The sequence below is a fragment of the Myotis daubentonii genome, chromosome 18 (genome assembly GCF_963259705.1).
Source record: "Myotis daubentonii chromosome 18, mMyoDau2.1, whole genome shotgun sequence".
Lineage (NCBI taxonomy): Eukaryota > Metazoa > Chordata > Mammalia > Chiroptera > Vespertilionidae > Myotis > Myotis daubentonii.
In genome coordinates, this window is record NC_081857.1 from 1,393,455 (window position 1) to 1,412,494 (window position 19,040).

General features: G+C 56.7%; 1 protein-coding gene across 4 annotated transcripts in view; it reads left to right on the forward strand.

Annotated features, from left to right (window-relative positions):
* Positions 1 to 459: 459 nt before the first annotated feature.
* The window catches only part of LOC132221064 (carboxyl-terminal PDZ ligand of neuronal nitric oxide synthase protein-like), a 126,168-nt gene continuing 107,587 nt past the window's right edge, over positions 460 to 19,040 (forward strand). For 2 of the 4 annotated variants that reach the window (XM_059674987.1, XM_059674989.1), the window contains exon 1: positions 460 to 791. In XM_059674987.1, coding sequence (XP_059530970.1) covers positions 687 to 791 — 105 coding nt within the window. In that variant the 5' untranslated portion in view covers positions 460 to 686. The remainder of the gene's footprint in view (positions 792 to 19,040) is intronic. The other 2 variants (XM_059674991.1, XM_059674988.1) reach the window with 2 other exon arrangements.

Sequence of the window (19,040 nt, forward strand, 5' to 3'; positions counted from 1 at the left end):
GAAGTGGCCGGGCCTCTAGGGCAGGCGGACGGCCCCAGCTCTTCCGAAGACGGAGGATGGAGCGCTGCTCACCGGACAACGCACAGCAGAGCCCCGCGCGGGCCCAGGCTCGCTTCTGCAGGGAGGGCCTCAGATTAATGTCCGGACAGCACTGGACCTTCCTGGTAACGCTCAGAACCGAACAGTACACCGCCCTCCATCACACAAACCAGAACAACGGAACCAAACCCAACTCCAGGGCTCGGCGGGGCCGCACTAGCGTCCCGCCCGCACCTGGGACCTGCCCGTGAGACAAAGGCAGCGCCCGGCCGGGGTCCCCGCGACCCGGCGCGCGCAGGGGGAGTCCCGGGCCGGGCCGCCGGGGGGCGCTCCTGGTCCGCTGACGCGCGGGGCGGGGCCTCGGCGCAGGTGGGCGGGGCCTCGTCGCGGGGCGGGGCCTCGGCGCAGGTGGGCGGGGCCTCGGCGGCCGGAGGAGGAGCGGCCCTCGCTGAGCCGGCGTCTCCGTGACAGGCGCCCTCGCCGCCGCCGCCTTTTCTTCCCGGTCCCGGCCGCCCGCCCGCCCGCTCCCGCCGCCGCCTGCTCCCGCCCGGCCTCCTCGCGGCAGGAACTGCGGCCCAGCCCGCCCGGTGCCGCGCGGGCCCCGCGCCCAGCCGCCCCTGCGCGGCCCCGCAGCTCCCGCGGGCACCATGCCCAGCAAGACCAAGTACAACCTTGTGGACGACGGGCACGACCTGCGGATCCCCCTGCACAACGAGGACGCTTTCCAGCACGGCATCTGCTTCGAGGCCAAGGTAGGGCCGGGCCGCCGCGACCTGGGGGGGCGCCGGGGCCTCTGCTAGCGGGGCCCCCTCTCTGTGGAAGCCGCGGCTCCTGCCCAGGATCGGGGAGCCCCGCAAAGTTTGAGCGGTATTGCTGTCCCTCCCTGCAGACCTCCCTTCCCCCCTCCCCCCGCCCCCTCCCCCCTCCCCCTACAGACCCCCTCCCCTCTGCAGACCCCCTCCCCTCCCCTTCTCTTCCCTCCCTTCCTCTCCTCTCCCTTCCCCTCCCTCTCTCCCCCCTCCCCCTCCCCCTGCAGGCCTCCTCCCTTCCCCTTCCCTCCCCCTTCCCCTCCCCCCTCCCCCTGCAGGCCCCCCTCCCTTCCCCTTCCCTCCCCCTCCCCCTCCCCCTCCCCCCTCCGCCCTGCAGACCCCTGTCCTCTCTGGCCCATAACTGATGAAGTTACTTCCCAGACCCTCACCCTGAGGAGGGCCACCTGGTGGGTGAGCACAGCCTGGACCCCGTCCTCGGCGTCGGTGTAGGGAAGCCCTGGTGTTACTTACCTGCGGATCCCGGGGGAGGGCTTTCAGGAAGGGCTTCCTCAGGGGTCACCTGCGCCTCCTGAGGACAGTGACACCCGTGGGGCAGGTCAGGCCCCAGGCCCAGCTCTCAGGCACCTCCCAGGTGCCTGGTTTGCAAGACGCCTTTGCGAGTGCCAGCGCCGAAGGGGCCGGGGGGAGGACACCCCTCTGCTGGTTTTGTGGCACAATGTTAAGTGTCACAGCTGGCAGGGACCCGCGTGGGCGGAGCAGTTAGGGGATGACTAGTGTTCCCAGGCTGGGCCAGAGCCCCCCCCCCCCTGCCCTTGGGGAGGGGGGTGGGAGCCTCAGCGCTGGCCCCTCAGCTGTGAATGCCCCTTCCCGCCCCGGCCGCCGCCCCGGCCGCCACCATGGTGTGCTTCTCAATGAGGAGTCTGGTTTCTGAAATCACAGCTGGGGTTCCTTTGCCCAGCACCTGGGGGCCCCTCCTGGGAAGCTGGTATTGTCCACGTGGAGGGAGCCACTCGGCATCCCCTTTGCCCGTCAGACGTGGAGATGCAGGAGTCGCGTCTCATGAAGGATCGGACCGTCCAGTGGCTGTCTCCTGCCGTTGGACAGACAGACACCCTGTGAGAGCGGCCCTGGCCCTTGCAGGCAGCTGTGCCGAGGCCTCTTGGAGGCGTGGGGATGGGAATCGGCCCGTTTGCCCGAGTGACCTTGCCCCAGCGCCGTGGCTGTTGCAGGGACCCCGGCCCGGCCTCGAGCCCGCGCGGAAGGCAGAGCCGCATCCCTGTGGGGCTGGGCCAGAGCGGCCGCAGCCGAGATCTGATCTTGCTTCTCTCGTGTAGGTCTGGTCGGTCTAAGGAGGGATGTGTGGGTTGATTTTTGTCCAGGCCTTTGCCTTGGTGAGCAGGTTTTTTAAATTTTAAAGTATGAGTTTCCAACAATGTCTTGACTTACTTCTCTTGGACATACGTGAACTGGGGGCTTGGCGTTTGTCTTGTTTGGTTCACTGGTGCTCCATTTTGCAAGAATGGGGTAAGAAGAGAGATAAAGTTTAAATGTTTTTAAGCCTTTTTGTTCTTTTCTCACAGTCTCTGCATTTGATCTCAAAACCTCACGTGCATAAGAATCACCAGACGAAGGTCTGTCTCTTGGCACCCCCAGTTCTAATTTGGTGAATCTGGGGGAGCCAGGACGGTGGGCGGTTAATGAGCACACCACTCGATTTGCTGCAGGTGGCTGAGACCAGACGGGGAAGCACTGGGCTTGAGGCTTGGTTCCAACTTGTTGGGCCTTGCCCTCCCTCCCCTGGCGTCTTTTCTGGGGGTGTCTGGGGGTTGCTGTAGTTCCTGTGGTGACTTCCTGGTGAGCTCCATCAGGGGGTCAGGGCTGGGCTCCCACACAGCCCCGGGCAGGGGGCGCAGCTCTGCTTTCAGCAGGACGGGGTGGAGGGGAAGGACAGGCTGACTTTGAGGGCTGGGTCCTAATTCCCAGCTTCAATCCTTGATCCTGGGCCCTGCGTATTCAAACTGTCAGCCAAGACCCAGCAGAAGCTGCTGTGCCCCGTGCCCCTGGCGAGCAGCCCAGGCTGTCCCCACCCTCCCCAGGGCGTCTGTGGAACCACAGTCACCCCGACTTCAGGGTTAAGAGCCTCGCTTGCTTTGGAAAAGCACCAGCTGTAAAATGGAAATGTGTTGCTGCTGCCAGGCCAGGTTCCCTTGGCGAGCGCCAGGCCCTCCCCCCAGGGCTGGCAGGCTGGCAGCAGCAAGCGGAGGCGGTGCTGCTGGCTTCCAGGCTCCGAGGGGTTGGAGGGCTGTGGCCGGGTGAAGGGCGTGGGGTCAGGTTCTGCGCAGGTCACTAAACCCCGTGTTTAATGAAGCAGAATCCCAGGTGCTTTGCACCTGCAGAGCTTCACGCAGTCCTCGCTGCTTCCCTAGCGGTGGGGTCCTCTTGTCTTGGAAGCCAGGCTGCGGGCTCGGGCGTGCTTCCCCCACGTGCACGGCCACCCCGGAATCGAAACCTGGAGCTTTGACTTTGGACTCCCCGCCCATGGCTCACTGAGATGGGCTGGGCGCTGAGTGCGGGGCTGGTCCCAGCACCCCCTTGGCTGGGAGCTGCCCCTGAGGGACGCTGCCTGGGCTCCCTGACCTGGTGCCTGCCTCTCTCTCTCCCAGGGCCCCTTCCTGGTGGCCATGCCATCAGCCGACTCTCACCTCGGGGAGGACACCTAAGGGCGCCGCCACCAGGCTCAGCAGCTGTGTCCCCATCGGAGGGAGGCTTGGGTTTGCACGGGACTTTCACACAGGAAGACTTTTCGTCAGTGGAAATAGGACTATTCCTGTTATCTGCCTTTTTTAGATGAAAAAAAAGGGGATGGGAAAGATGGACTTGGCCGGAGCCACAGACCTGATGCCCAAGTGATGGTCACAGCTGGTTTGTGGCGAGCCTGTGCTGCTCAGGCGTGGCCTCAGTGCTCCTCACGCGCAGCACCCGCCCTGGCCTGGGCCTTCTGGCCGACCTCGCGCTCACAGCGCTCCCGGCCAGCCCGGCACGGGCGCCGCACGCAGGGACAGGCCGCAGGGTGCAGGTTGTCAGGGGAAAGCACCGTAGCTCACCTCGCACAGCCTCCTCATGGTGCCGTGAGGAGGGTGAGGTCCCCAGGGGAGGTCATGGGCACAAGGTCACATGGCTGGACCAGCACAGGGCAGGGCTCCTCCTGGCTCCCTGGATTCAGGCGGGCTATTATCTACGCCTGCTTCACAAGCTGCCTCCAGACCCAGTGGCCCTGAACGGCATCTGTTCAATTTGCCGGCGACTCGTGGTCGGGAGTTCAGGCGGGGCGGGGCTGGCCTTCGGTCTCAGGCACTGCTGGCGGGGCCATCGACGGGCCGCCCTCGGCTGTGGCGGGGCTGGTCCACGTGCCGCCCTTGGCACGGGGTCCTCGGGCTTCCTCACGGCACAGGGCCCCTTCACTTGGCAGCTGGCTTTCAGAGGGAGTGTTTGGAGCAGCGATGACCTCCAGGCGACCCAGGGTCCTGTTGGTCACAGCAGGCCATTGGCCAGCCCAGGTTCCAGGGCAGGAGAAGTGGACGCCACGTCTCGATGGGGAGTGTCAGGCTCCCACTGTGAGAGAGCGCGCGGGTGAGTGGCAGCGTGAAGCAGGCTGTAGGTCACCGAGTGCCACCAGGTTAAGCTCTTCCCTCTGGGTCACTGCGGCCCTGTAGGACCTGTCTCAGCTTCTGAGCGTGGCTCCCATCAGGTCCAGGCGGCCCGCAGCCTGAGAGCAGCAGGTGGTGGCCGTCTGAAAGCACCCACAGCCGCTGAGGGGCGCGTCACACTGTTGGGGACCTTCTGAAGGCCTCCACTTTACCTTATACACTTCTGCTGTTAATTTCCCTGAAATATACTTGTCATTCTCCTACTTAGAACACCAGAAGATCCAAATTCTTCGTGTGAGATTCAGGGTCTCTGTGTGAACACGCCCCCTGATGCTTCAGTCCCAGGGAGGGCTCAGCGCCCCTCCCACCACCGCCCACTGCTGCCCAGGCCGTCCACATGTCACGGGGAGTGATGTCTCCAGTCCCTCCTCTGTGTCGAAGGGACCGACAGACCTGCTGTGGCTTAGAGCTGCCTGCCCGTCTGATTTCACCCCCATTGTCACGTCAGGGTCCCTGTCACTTTGCCCCCTCTCTTCTGTGGTGCTGAGTGCTGTTCTTGCATATAGAAAATGTGAATGAATGAATGAATGAATGAATGTAACTTCCAAGATTCTCCCTACAAGGACTGCCAGCGCCCTCCTGTGTTGCCCGAGTGGGGGGTGCCTCAGCTCCAGGCTCCTCCCTGCGCCTCCCTGGCTTTAGGCCTGCACTGCTCAGGCCCCGGGGACCTGAGGGACTCCCCTGGGATCCGGGAGGCACCCACTCCCACCTCAATGACACCTACTTCCGAAGGCAGAGCCAGGAAGCTTTTTCCTGAATTAAATGGAATTCTAGTGTTGGACATGCAATGCAATTAGAACCTTTGGTTAATGGAACATGTGGCCAGTTTCAGGAGTAGATAGTTGCCATTTATTAGTAAAAACATATTTTTGACCTGTTGTGTTCTCATTAATGAATTGACACCTTTTGCCCCCTAATTTATTGCTTCATTTCTTTTGATTGGCTGTGTTATAGTTTTTATGGCATGAATATGGTTGACAGCACAGCATAGCATGGATCCGGGAGCTAAACTGTGTCTGGGCTCCAGTCCCACTGTGCCCATTTGCTGCATGGCCTTAGCGAGTGACTCAAAGCTCTCGTCAGCATCCCGCCTGTGAACAGAGGACACGCCTGTCCCAGCCGCGGCGGGCGAGGGAGTCACGCGTGAGAGTGCGCAGCGCAGTGCCTGGCCCAGAGCCGCTGTGCCCGTCGTTACTGGTAGTCCCGTGAATCGTGGTTTACGTGTCCATCTTGGAGCCATGACGCTCTGCTCTGTGAGTCCGAGGCCCACTAGTGTATGTGGGTCCCCGGTGACGCCGGAGGTCCGTTCCTGCGGCGATTAACCCGCCTACATAAGCACCTGCGCCACTCACATGGAGCACACACACAGCAGTCATGAAGGGAAACAGAAAAAAACTTAAAAGAAAGATAACAATTCCTGACCTTTGCGTGTGGCAAATAAATAATAAAAAACATGATGCACATATGCACATACGTCCACATGACGGAACTTTGTTTTTTTTGCCCCTCCCACTCACGGGAACTTTTTTTTTTTTTAATAAATAAATGGGAGATGGTGATGTAACCACGAAATGATGTGTGTCGAGTCCGACGCAGTCCGAGGACTGTCTGCATTATCTCCACGTTACATTATCTCCACTGTCTGCATTATCTCCTGGGGAAAGACCTGGCCGTAGAACGACTCCGATTCCTAAAGTAGCAAGTCAGACAGTGTGACTACTTTGTGGGCTTAAAATAGCTGCCGGGCTCCTTGGGAGGAATAAGCAGGGGAAACGGCGTCTGGTGCGGCCGGTCCCACTTGTTCCGGCCCCTCCGTCCCCGTCAGGGTCACTCCACAGCCTCTAAGTGCGCTGCTTGTCGCTCTCCACCCTCCTTCTCTGAATTCCTTGGGTAAATATTTCTTTAAGCAGAAGGAGTCTTGGGTCGTGGGATTAATGAAGACTTGTGATGCATCCATTTCCCTTTTCAGTTTTTATATCAGCATCGTGTCTCCTTCTGAGCAGGGCAGCAGCTGGCTCTCAGCACCACGTGCCAGGCCCTGCCAGCAAGCCCTGCGCCCGGAGTGAACCCACGCCTCCCGCTGGGAGGGACCGGTGCTTCCTGCTGCATTGCAGGGAGACGCACATCTCACTCCCTCGCGGTCCCTCCATCGGGAGAGCCCGGGACGGTGCTACCGCCCGTGGGTTCCGGAAGCTGCGGTGCTTCCAGGGCTGTGGACACGACCCGCCTCGACCGGATGAGACCTGAGCCCCCACCGAGGGGCGGCAGGAAGGGGGCCCTTGCCCCAGGGCACCCTGTGCCCAGGGAGCGCCCTGGAGGCAGGCGGTCTGCTTGCAGAGTCTCCGCGTGTCTGCTGCTCCTCCCAGCCGGCTCTGCCTGTATACGGTCTGGTCTGGACTACCCGCTCCTCCAGGCCAGCCCCCGGCTGCCTGTGCTGTCCACACCGCAGAGCTCGGACCCTGCAGGCGCGGCGCCGAGAACGCTCTCGCTGTGCCCCGGGCACCACGCCAAGCTCCCCCTCGCCAGGCGCCTCCCACGGCTGAGTGAGGTGCTCCGCTCGGAGCCTCACCGACGGGAAGCTGCTGCGTGGAGCGGCGGGGTGACTGGCACATCGGCGGATGGACAGGCCCCAGCCAGACCCTGGCCGCGTGGCGGGCACTCACAGGAACGGCTGGGCAGTGCCTTTTGGAAGACGGCTCTCACCACGCGTCAGCGGTTTGGCCTTGGCAGCGGCCCAGGAGGAGGCGTGCCCGTTTTGCAGACGAGGAGACTGAGGCCCGTCTTCCCAGGGGTGTGGGATGGGCACATGGTCTGCTCAAGGCGTGGTCTCAGCGCCTCCCGTCGCGGTCACGCCTGGACCCAGGCGCTGCCGCCTGTCCTCAGGGGCCGCAGACCGGCTGCATCGTGCTGGGCCGCCCGATGGTCTCTGGGTGTGGGGATGAGGCATTAGGTTCAGCCGCAGGGGCTGGGCGGGAGAGGCTTCGAGACGCTGCTTCCTAAAGGGGCTGTTCCTGGCTGGCTCCCGCCCACCCCTCCTGCCCACGCACCCCACCCCCACGCCCAGGCCCTCTCCCTGGCCTCCCAGCCCCTGGCCCAGAGTCCTCTGGAGGGAAGCCAGCCCCAGCGCAGGGGTCGCCGTGGTCGGGCCTTCTTTCTGAGCGGGCGCCCTTCCCTTGCTAATGTGGCCTCTGTGTGGGAAGAGGTGCTCACGTGAAAGCATTTTCTTTTTCTGGAAGATGACTGTCTCCCTGGGCTGAGTGACAGTGAGTGTCCACTCGCCCCCAGCCCTTCCCGCAGACACACCGGACTCACGTGCTCCATTCCCGCCGACCGCAGGCCTGCGCCTGTCCTGCCCGCACACTCGGCAGCCGTCCCACCCCATGCCCTCGGCACCCGGGTCTAAATATGGTCGAAATTTTCATTTTAACTACGATTGAAACTACCTTTGGCTTCAAGGTCACTTAAACACAGCCTTCTCCTTCTGCAGGTCAAGAATCTTGCAGCACCTCAAATGGGATCCCCGCAACTTCCTGTGACCATAGGAGCCGCTGCTCTCGCACCGGGCCCTCAGTCGCACGGGGCCCTCAGAGCCCTGGGCACTGAAGGGTGCGGCGCCCAGCCGGCCAGGGGAGGGCTCTGGCCCGGGTTGGAGGGCCGTGGCGGGCGGGCCCCGGTTTGGCCGTGGCTGGCCCTGTGGCCGTGTGTTTCGTGAAGCTGCAGTAGAGGCCTGGCGGGCGCTCACGGCGTGTGGGTGTCTTTTCTCCTTCAGGGTGACGTTCTGGCTCCTGGAAGGGTGGGTGCTTGCACCGTTTGGGTGCTATGTGAGGAGGCTCTGGATCTTCAGTCTCTGTCTTAGGCAGACCCTCCCCGGTGCGCTGGGCGGGGCCGGGGCATCTAATCACGGCCATTGGCGGGCCCAGATGACTTATGGGCCTCAGCTGACCCCACTGTCGGGGGGCAGGCATGTGTCCTGTGGCTCACGTGGGCTCTTCCTCGTCGCTGCTGGGCCGCCTCTGACACCAGCCAGGAGGTGGGCGCCTTGTGGCCGGGGAGGGAGGCTGTCCCCTGCCCCACTCAGCCTGCTGTGACCCCCCAGGAAGAAGGGGGCCCCCCACCGCCTGGCGCGGACAGCCTCTGGTGGCGGTGGCTGCCCGGGGACGGGGCAGGACACGTTGCTTTCTCTGGCTTTCGGCTGAAGTTAGAGCTGCCGTCTGTGAGTTTCTGCCGTGCGAGGCCGCCCCTCCCGGGCCTCCGGCTGGAGGAAGCAGGCGTGTGTGTCTGTCTGCTGGCGTCCCTGGGTCGCGGCTTCTCCAGCAACCAGCCTGGGGTCTGGAGAAAACCCAGGGAACTCAACGGCCATGCGGTCCCTAGGGTGCTGGGGTCTCGGCGGCTGCCGCCTTCTCTCCGTCTGTCAGTCTTCTTACGCGTGTTCTGTACACAAAGCCTGGAGGTTCTGGTTGTTGCCACCAGGAGGAATGGGGAGAAGCGTGTCTACTCCATGTTTCTGCAAACGGTGTTCACACGTTGCTTTACTATGACCCAGTGATTCCATTTCTGAGAAGTTATCTGAAGAAATCCAAAAACTAATTCAAAAGAATGCATGCACCCCATGTTCATAGCAGCACAATTTACAATAGTCAAGATCTGGAAGCAGCCCAAGTGCCCATCCGTAGACGAGTGGATGAAAACGCTGTGGTCCGGTTACACCAGGGACTGCTATGCCGCTGTGAAAAGGAAGAAACGTGCACCACTTGAGGCAGCACAGAGGGACCTGGGAGCATTATGCTAAGTGAATAAGTCAGTCAGAGAAAGACAAGTATCCCATGATCTCACTGGCATGGAATCTAATGAACAAGCTGAACTAGCAGTCGACTCAGAGAGCAGGCAGACAGCTCTGGAGGGGGAGGGCTTGGGGGGTATGTTGAGCGGGGGAGGGAGGTGCTGGGGGTGTGTGAAGGGATTGAGCAAAACAGGAAAGAAAAGAGAGAACTCCTGGGCCTGAACAACAGTGTGGTGATGGGGGGTGGGGGATGGGGGAGCGGGGAGGGCTAGAGGGAATAAATAAATGGTGAAGGGAAAAATAAAATAAATGTTAAAAACATTAGATGGGTTTTTCCAACTGTAAACAAACAAACAAAAACCGTCCCAGGTGGTTCTCAACTCAGGGAGCAGTGTGAGGAGCTCGGGGGGAACAGGCCAGGCGAGCCGGGTCGGTGGGCAGAGCGGGGGTGGCGCTTCCACGTGGCGGCCTCAGAGCCGCACCGCCGGCTCCTCATCAGTGCTCGGCACTGAATGCCCCTGCCCGGCGTGCCCAGGAGTTTCTGCTCACACAGCCGCTCTGCGGCCGCCTTCTGTTCCCTGATGTTCCAGGTGCACCGGTTAACAATGTGGATTTTTTTCAGTAGATGGAGTTACACATATGCTGATATATATGCGATTTGATATGTATGCTATTTTGTTGTATTGACAGCAAGCTTCAAAACTTCATATGTCAAATTTTCTGAAGATGTTAACATCATAGATATTTTTACACTTAAAAATGTCGAATTTTGTGTCAAAAAAAAGCATTTGTGGGAACTTTTAATTCATTACTTTATTTTGAAGAAAAGTGCTGCTGAAAGCTTCATCTTAAGTATGCTCCATCTTAAGATACTTGTGAACGCTGGTTTAAATGCTTTAACAGTGATGATTTCGATGTGAAAGATGAACTTCCAGGTCAACCGAAAAAGTTTGAAGACCAACAATTACAAGCATTATTGGATGAAGATGCGTGTCAAACTCAAAAACAACTTGCAGAAAGATTAAACGTTGCTCAGAAACAATTTCCGATCATTTACAAGCAACAGGAAAGATCTTAAAGGAAGGAAAATGGGTGCCACATCAACTGAACAAAAGACAAATGGAAAACTGAAAAGTCATCAGTAAAATGTTGATTCAACGGCACGAAAGAAAGTCTTTCTTGCATCGAATTGTGACTGGGGATGAAAAGTGGTTTTATTTTGAGAATCCCAAACGCACAAAATCATGGGTTGATCCAGGTCAACCATCAACATCGACTGCAAGGCCAAATCGCTTTGGAAATAAGACAATGATCTGTATTTGGTGGGATCAGGAAGGTGTGGTGTATTATGTGGTGTATTACCAGTATTTAGCATTTCTAAAACCAGGTGAAACGCTTAATACTGATCGTTACCGACAACAAATAATCAATTTGAACCCCGCATTGATCGTAAAACAACCAGAACGGACCAGGAGACATGACAAAGTAATTTTGCTTCATGATGGATGACTCACCATCACACACTTCAAAACGAGTTAAAGACACGTTAAAAGGTTTTGCCTGTGAAGTATGAACCCACCCGCCGTATTCACCAGACCTCGATGGCACACGCACTTTCTGAGCAGCACTTCAAAACATATGAAGAAGTGGAAAGCTGGGTCTCTGAATGGTTTGCCTCAAAACAAGAAGAGCTCTATTGGGACGGTCTCCACAAATCACCTGAAAGATGGGGAATGTGTAGCTAGTGATGGACAGTACTTTGGATAAAGCACTTTTGATGTTTCTCCTGAAATTGTTGTGTTTTCCTTGATTACAAAATCCGCATTATTAACCGGTCCACCTGGTACGTTCCTTGTGCGGCTGTGCCTAGGGCAGGGCTTGCTTGGCGCTGTGGGCGCAGAGACGGGGCCAGACGGGCTTGGAGGGGTCAGGCGAGCTGGGAGATGTGGCTACATGACGTGCTGAGCATAAACTGCGGGCCTTGTGCTGGGTGTGTTTAAACTTCCGTCTCCCCGCCACCTGCACTGAGGGTGGCGCAGCTCAGGAGGAAGGATTGTCCGAGGCCACTCCAAGCCCCCTTCTGGGACGAGCTGGGGCCAGAGCCCGGCCTGTTTCTCCCGCCGGCGGCCCGCGCTCCCCTCTCAGCTGCCCGCAGGTGCCGGCTTCTCCAGGGCTGACGCCAGGGGCCGAGTCGGGAGGGGCATGAGGGCAGGAAAGGCTGGTGCTGGCTGTGGTGGGACAGGAGGTGTATGTGGGGCTGTGGTTACAGCGTCAGGGGGCTAAGACAACCATCGCCAATGGAGAAGTGATGGAGGTAGGAAGGCCTGTCCTCCACGAGGCTTCACAGACCAGGCTGGAGAGCGGGACTTCTTCCTGGAAACAGTGGGAGAGAACACCATGTGCCTCTAAGGCACAGGCATGATATAGCGTGTATAGGAGGGGTACTTACTGTGTGCGCACAGGCATGATATAGCGTGTATAGGAGGGGTACTTACTGTGTGCACATAGGTATGATATAACATGTATATGAAGGGTACTTACTGTGTGTGCACAGGCATGGTATAAACATGTATAGGAGGGGTACTTACTGTGTGCGCACAGGCATGATATAGTGTGTATAGGAGGGATACTTAACTGTGTGTGCACAGGCATGATATAGTGTGTATAGGAGGGGTCTTTATTGTGTGCGCACAGGCATGATATAGCGTGTATAGGTAGGGTACTTACTGTGTGTGCAGAGGCATGATATAACGTATAGGAGGGGTACTTACTGTGTGTGCACAGGCATGATATAACGTGTATAGTAGGGGTACTTACTGTGTGTGTACAGGCATGATATAATGTATATAGGAGGGGTAATTACTGTGTGTGTGCGCAGGCATGATATAATGTGTATAGGAGGGGTACTTGCTGTGTGTGTGCACAGGCATGGTATAACGTGTATAGGAGGGGTACTTACTGTGTGCACATAGGTATGATATAACATGTATATGAAGGGTACTTACTGTGTGTGCACAGGCATGATATAGCATGTATAGGAGGGGTACTTACTGTGTGTGCACAGGCATGATATAGTGTGTATAGGAGGGGTACTTACTGTGTGCGCACAGGCATGATATAGCGTGTATAGGAGGGGTACTTACTGTGTGTGCACAGGCATGATATAACATGTATAGGAGGGGTACTTTCTGTGTGTGCACAGGCATGATATAGCATGTATAGGAGGGGTACTTACTGTGTGCGCACAGGCATGATATAGCGTGTATAGGAGGGGTACTTACTGTGTGTGTGCACAGGCATTATATAACGTGTATAGGAGGGGTACTTACTGTGTGTGTGCACAGGTATGATATAACATGTATAGGAGGAGTACTTATTGTGTGTGCACAGGCATGATATAGCGTGTATAGGAGGGGTCCTTACTGTGTGCGCACAGGCATGATATAGCGTGTATAGGAGGGGTACTTACTGTGTGCACATAGGTATGATATAACATGTATATGAAGGGTACTTACTGTGTGTGCACAGGCATGATATAACGTGTATAGTAGGGGTACTTACTGTGTGTGTACAGGCATGATATAATGTGTATAGGAGGGGTACTTGCTGTGTGTGTGCACAGGCATGATATAATGTGTATAGGAGGGGTACTTGCTGTGTGTGTGCACAGGCATGGTATAACGTGTAAAGGAGGGGTACTTACTGTGTGTGCACAGGCATGATATAGCATGTATAGGAGGGGTACTTACTGTGTGTGCACAGGCACGATATAAACATGTATAGGAGGGGTACTTACTGTGTGTGCACAGGCATGATATAACGTGTATAGGATGGGTACTTACTGTGTGCGCGCACAGGTATGATATAACGTGTATAGGAGGAGTACCTATTGTGTGTGCACAGGCATGATATAGCATGTATAGGAGGGGTACTTACTGTGTGTGCACAGGCACGATATAAACATGTATAGGAGGGGTACTTACTGTGTGTGCACAGACATGATGTAACATGTATAGGAGGGGTACTTACTGTGTGTGCAGAGGCATGATATAACGTATAGGAGGGGTACTTACTGTGTGTGCACAGGCATGATATAACGTGTATAGTAGGGGTACTTACTGTGTGTGTACCGGCATGATATAATGTGTATAGGAGGGGTACTTACTGTGTGTGTGCGCAGGCATGATATAATGTGTATAGGAGGGGTACTTGCTGTGTGTGTGCACAGGCATGGTATAACGTGTAAAGGAGGGGTACTTACTGTGTGTGCACAGACATGATATAGCGTGTAAAGGAGGGGTACTTACTGTGTGTGCACAGGCATGATATAGTGTGTATAGGAGGGGTACTTACTGTGTGCGCACAGGCATGATATAGCGTGTATAGGAGGGGTACTTTCTGTGTGTGCACAGGCATGATATAGCATGTATAGGAGGGGTACTTACTGTGTGCGCACAGGCATGATATAGCGTGTATAGGAGGGGTACTTACTGTGTGTGTGCACAGGCATTATATAACGTGTATAGGAGGGGTACTTACTGTGTGTGTGCACAGGTATGATATAACGTGTATAGGAGGAGTACTTATTGTGTGTGCACAGGCATGATATAGCGTGTATAGGAGGGGTCCTTACTGTGTGCGCACAGGCATGTTATAGCGTGTATAGGAGGGGTACTTACTGTGTGCACATAGGTATGATATAACATGTATATGAAGGGTACTTACTGTGTGTGCACAGGCATGATATAACGTGTATAGTAGGGGTACTTACTGTGTGTGTACAGGCATGATATAATGTGTATAGGAGGGGTACTTACTGTGTGTGTGCGCAGGCATGATATAATGTGTATAGGAGGGGTACTTGCTGTGTGTGTGCACAGGCATGGTATAACGTGTAAAGGAGGGGTACTTACTGTGTGTGCACAGGCATGATATAAACATGTATAGGAGGGGTACTTACTGTGTGTGCACAGGCATGATATAACGTGTATAGGATGGGTACTTACTGTGTGCGCGCACAGGTATGATATAACGTGTATAGGAGGAGTACCTATTGTGTGTGCACAGGCATGATATAGCATGTATAGGAGGGGTACTTACTGTGTGTGCACAGGCACGATATAAACATGTATAGGAGGGGTACTTACTGTGTGTGCACAGACATGATGTAACATGTATAGGAGGGGTACTTACTGTGTGTGCACAGGTATGATATAACGTGTATAGGAGGAGTACTTACTGTGTGTGTGCACAGACGTGATGTAACATGTATAGGAGGGGTACTTACTGTGTGTGTGTACAAACATGATGTAACATGTATAGTGCCGGGAGCCGGTCCATGCTTGCTGTTTCAAGGGACCTGACATATATGGCATACTTTTATTAATATGTTTGCTCACCTTCTTGGTGCTGTGTTTTAACCAAGGTCACCTCTCCGAGAAAGGTTGAATCCCCAGGTAGGGATTTTCCCCTGAAGTTAGGGAGGGAATAAAATCCCTCAACTAAGTGCCAGGCGGGTAATTAATCACTTTAACTACGAACAATCATGCTTAAGCTGCATAATCTTTACTCCCTGGAATGGAGATAAGAAACGCCCTAACCTTTGTAATAGAGATTGATAGGATTGAATCAACTGGTATAAATACGGATGTAACAAGACAGAAAGAGACAGAACTTAGAACACAGAGCCAAGAAGACAGAACCTACACAGAACCTACAGACAGAAGAACTTCGCTGGAGAGAACATGGCAAGGGATCCTGGACTGAACCTGACTGCAGAGGGAACATGGCTACAGAACCTCGCTGGAGATCCGAAGCAGAACCTCTCTGGAGATCCAGACCAGAACTTGGCTGGAGATCCTGGCTAGAGATCCTGGCTAGGCTGCTGATCAACTGAACGCTGTCTCCGTGTCCTTCCTTCTTCGCCGACTCCATCCACGCCTTTGGGGACCCCTGGACCCGCTGGGGTTGGACCCCGGCATATGGCGCCTGAACAGGGACCCCTTAGGTAAGCCCCCCCACACTCGGGACGGATAGGACTCCACCGTAGGAAGAGGGTGGATAGTCTTCACCGACTCCGTCCACACCTTTGGGAACCCCTGGAACAGGATTCCCCTAGGTAAGCCCCCTCCATTGAGAACCCCCACACTCGGGACGGATAGGACTCCACCAGGGTGCTGCAAACCCCCCTACAGAGGATAAGTAGGGTAAGAAGGTAGATAGTACAGAACTTAGATTGAGAAGATGTGCCATACTGAGTCCAAAGAAAGAAGACTCTGTATTGATCTTTAGATTAAGAAGATGTGCCATACTGAGTCCAAAGAAATAAGACTCTGTATTGATCTTTTAACATATATGCTTGCTAGCAGAGGAATTAAGGTTACTCCCAGTCAGACAGAACGTTTTATACAAGAAGTATGTCCATGCTTTTCTGAGGAAGGAAAGGTAAATGTAATGGCATGGGAGAAGGTAGGCCCAAGGAGCCTTATCCTTAACCCCACTGCAGCCTTTCTACCCTGGGAAAGTGCAGGATTGGCAAGCTCTCCCTGGGGTGATAGATCAGGACTCAGGTAATAGCGGAAAGGGCCAATCCTACTCTTAAAATGGATATAAGAGAGCATTTGAGGTTTTTCTTTTTAATGCTTGCTTTTAAAAAATAAAAAAGGGGGAATTTGCCGGGAGCCGGTCCATCCTTGCTGTTTCAAGGGACCTGGCATATATGGCATACAGTTCTTAATGTGTTTGCTCACCTTCTTGGCGCTGTGTTTTAACCAAGGTCACCTCTCCGAGAAAGGTTGAATCCCCAGGTAGGGATTTTCCCCTGAAGTTAGGGAGGGAATAAAATCCCTCAACTAAGTGCCAGGCGGGTAATTAATCACTTTAACTACGAACAATCATGCTTAAGCTACATAATCTTTACTCCCTGGAATGGAGATAAGAAACGCCCTAACCTTTGTAATAGAGATTGATAGGATTGAATCAACTGGTATAAATACAGTTGTAACAAGACGGCAGAACACAGAACTCAGGAGACAGAATTCAGAAGACAGAACCTACACTGAGCCTGGAGACAGAAGAACTTCGCTGGAGAGAACATGGCAATAGATCTTGGACTGAACCTGACTATAGAACATGGCAAGAGAACCTGACTAGAACCTGGTGACTGAACCTGGCTGGAGATCTGAAGCAGAACCTCTCTGGAGATCCAGACCAAAACTTTGCTGGAGATCCTGGCTGGAGATCCTGGCTAGGCTGCTGATCAACTGAACACTGTCTCCGTGTCATTTCTTCTTCGCCGACTCCGTCCACACCTTTGGGGACCCCTGGACCTGCTGGGGCTGGACCCCGGCAGTATAGGAGGGGTATAGGAGGGGTACTTACTGTGTGTGTGTACAAATATGATGTAACATGTATAGGAGGGGTACTTACTGTGTGTGACAGGCATGTTTCAGATACCCATTTACCTGACACGTATGCACAGGGCTCCCGTCCAGGCGCGGGCTCTGAGCCGGACGGCGACGCTGCGTGGAAAGGGCTGGAGAGAAAGGGCCGAGGCGCCGCGTGCATGCCGTGCGGGCGGCTGCTGGGAAGGAGGCACCGAAGTAGAAACCCGCGGGTTAGTCTTCACTTCCAGGAACTCATGAGTGAGCCGCTGAGCCCACAGACGCAGCTGTAGGCGCCCTCCCGGGCTGGCCTGGGGGCCCTGCGTCCTCCGTGTCGGTCCGTGTCCGTCCGTGTCCGTCCGGCCACCTGAGTCCTGACGCCCCTGGAGCAGTCGGAGAGCTCACGCTGCCCAGGAGTGTAGGACGCGTGTGATTAGGCTGTTGAAGTTTGGCAAGTTAAGGTCTGTTTAGCTAAAGTGTGAGAATGGGGCTGTGTCCACACGGGCACTCTGTGAGGCGACAAAAGGGCTGAGTGGGTGCCACGGGGGCCATCAGAGCAGACCCTGGAGCGCTGGCGGTCAGCAGGCCAGGAACCCGGAGTCCCTGCCTCAGCCTCGCCTCTGCTGGGGAGTGGCCTGAAACAGAAGCACACCGGCGGGGTCCTGCCATTACCACCACGTGCTGGCCTCCGAGGCTGGGGGGGGGTCCTGCCATTACCACCACGTGCTGGCCTCCAAGGCCGGCGGGGTCCTGCCACTGCCACCACGTGCTGGCCTCCGAGGCTGGGGGGGGGGGGTCCTGCCATTACCACCACGTGCTGGCCTCCGAGGCCGGCGGGGTCCTGCCGTTACCACCACGTGCTGGCCTCCGAGGCTGGGGGGGGGGGGTCCTGCCACTGCCACCACGTGCTGGCCTCCGAGGCTGGGGGTGGGGTCCTGCCATTACCACCACGTGCTGGCCTCCGAGGCTGGGGGGGGGGTGGTCCTGCCATTACCACCACGTGCTGGCCTCCGAGGCCGGGGGAGTCCTGCCACTGCCACCGCGTGCTGGCCTCCGAGGCCTGTCTGTCAGGTGGGCCATTGGGCAGCACTTCCTCTGCGTTCCTAGGAGTTCCGTCCCTGCTCCCGGCCTCCTGGCCTCCCGGCAGTTACTCCTGTCCTCACCCACCCCTGATGGGGCCTCTGCCTGGGCAGCCTCCGTGGCTCTGAATGTGGTGGTCATGCCTTTGCCTCCCAGCCAGCCCCTCCCCAAGATGCTGACGGTTGCCATGGTGGCGTCTAATTTTCCTTCCCTGACGGCGAGCAGCCTGCGGCCGTGGGCCCAGCACTGCACATTGACCCGCCCTTGTCTCAGGAGGCTCAGCTCATCCAAGAGTAGTGTCTGCCCCGTCTCCCCTCTGCGCTCCTCTCCCCTGAGCCTTGGTTTACCATCTCCACTGTCTGTGTGCCTGGCTTGGGGTAGGGTGGCTGAGCTGTATTTGCTGCAGCTCCGACCACTGCCCTGCCCAGTGGCTGCTCGTGGGCGCCTGCGGTACCTGGAGCCCAGCCGCAGGCTGTCAGCGAGGCCGTCCTTGGGGCCCCGGGTGTCAGGTGCCATGACGATGCCTTTAGTGGCCCTTCATTTCCTCCTTCCAGCAGCAGCTTGGCGTTGTTTTTCATTAACACGTGAGCGCCGTGTCAGTCACCGGTGACTATACTTTCCGTCCTTAACGACCCGTCGGAAGCACACGCGGCAGGCGCTGACTCCTGTGGAGGGAGAGGCTGGCAGCATTGCCTGCGCCCTGGGGCAAGCGCACCCCTCACCTCCGGGCCTGTTGCTCTGTGCTCACAGGGAGGCCACGCCCCAGAGCCTGGAGTTGGGGGGCGGGGTGCAGGGCAGGTGCTCCGCCAGCCCACCTGCTGCTGGGCCACAGCAGCCCGGGGCGAGCCACTTCGGCTCATGCTGTGGTCTCCGTGGGAGGAGGGAGGAGCTGCCAGAGCCCGAACCTCGGGGAACATACTCCCCCCGGCTCCTGCAGACCAGCCCCCCCAGGGCAGTCTCGTCCCAGCTGCTGACGCCCGCACTGCTGGCCGACCAGCGGGGAACTGCGGGGCGCCTGCCTCACGCCTGGGCATGTGGAGGAGGGACTGACTGCTCTCCCTCCCTGAGCCGCCAGGACGTTGCTCCCGTGTAACGGCACAAAAGCAGAACTTCCTCATAACTGCCTTCTGCTCTCAGATACGGACACCTTTTCCTGCTCCGTGGGAATAAAAAGAAAGTTTTGAAAAGTCTGTCATCCATTTGCCCTATTTCAGTGAAAATAAAAAGATGATACCCAAACTCTAGAAAAATGGCAGCAGTATAATTATTGGATCGGCGGCAA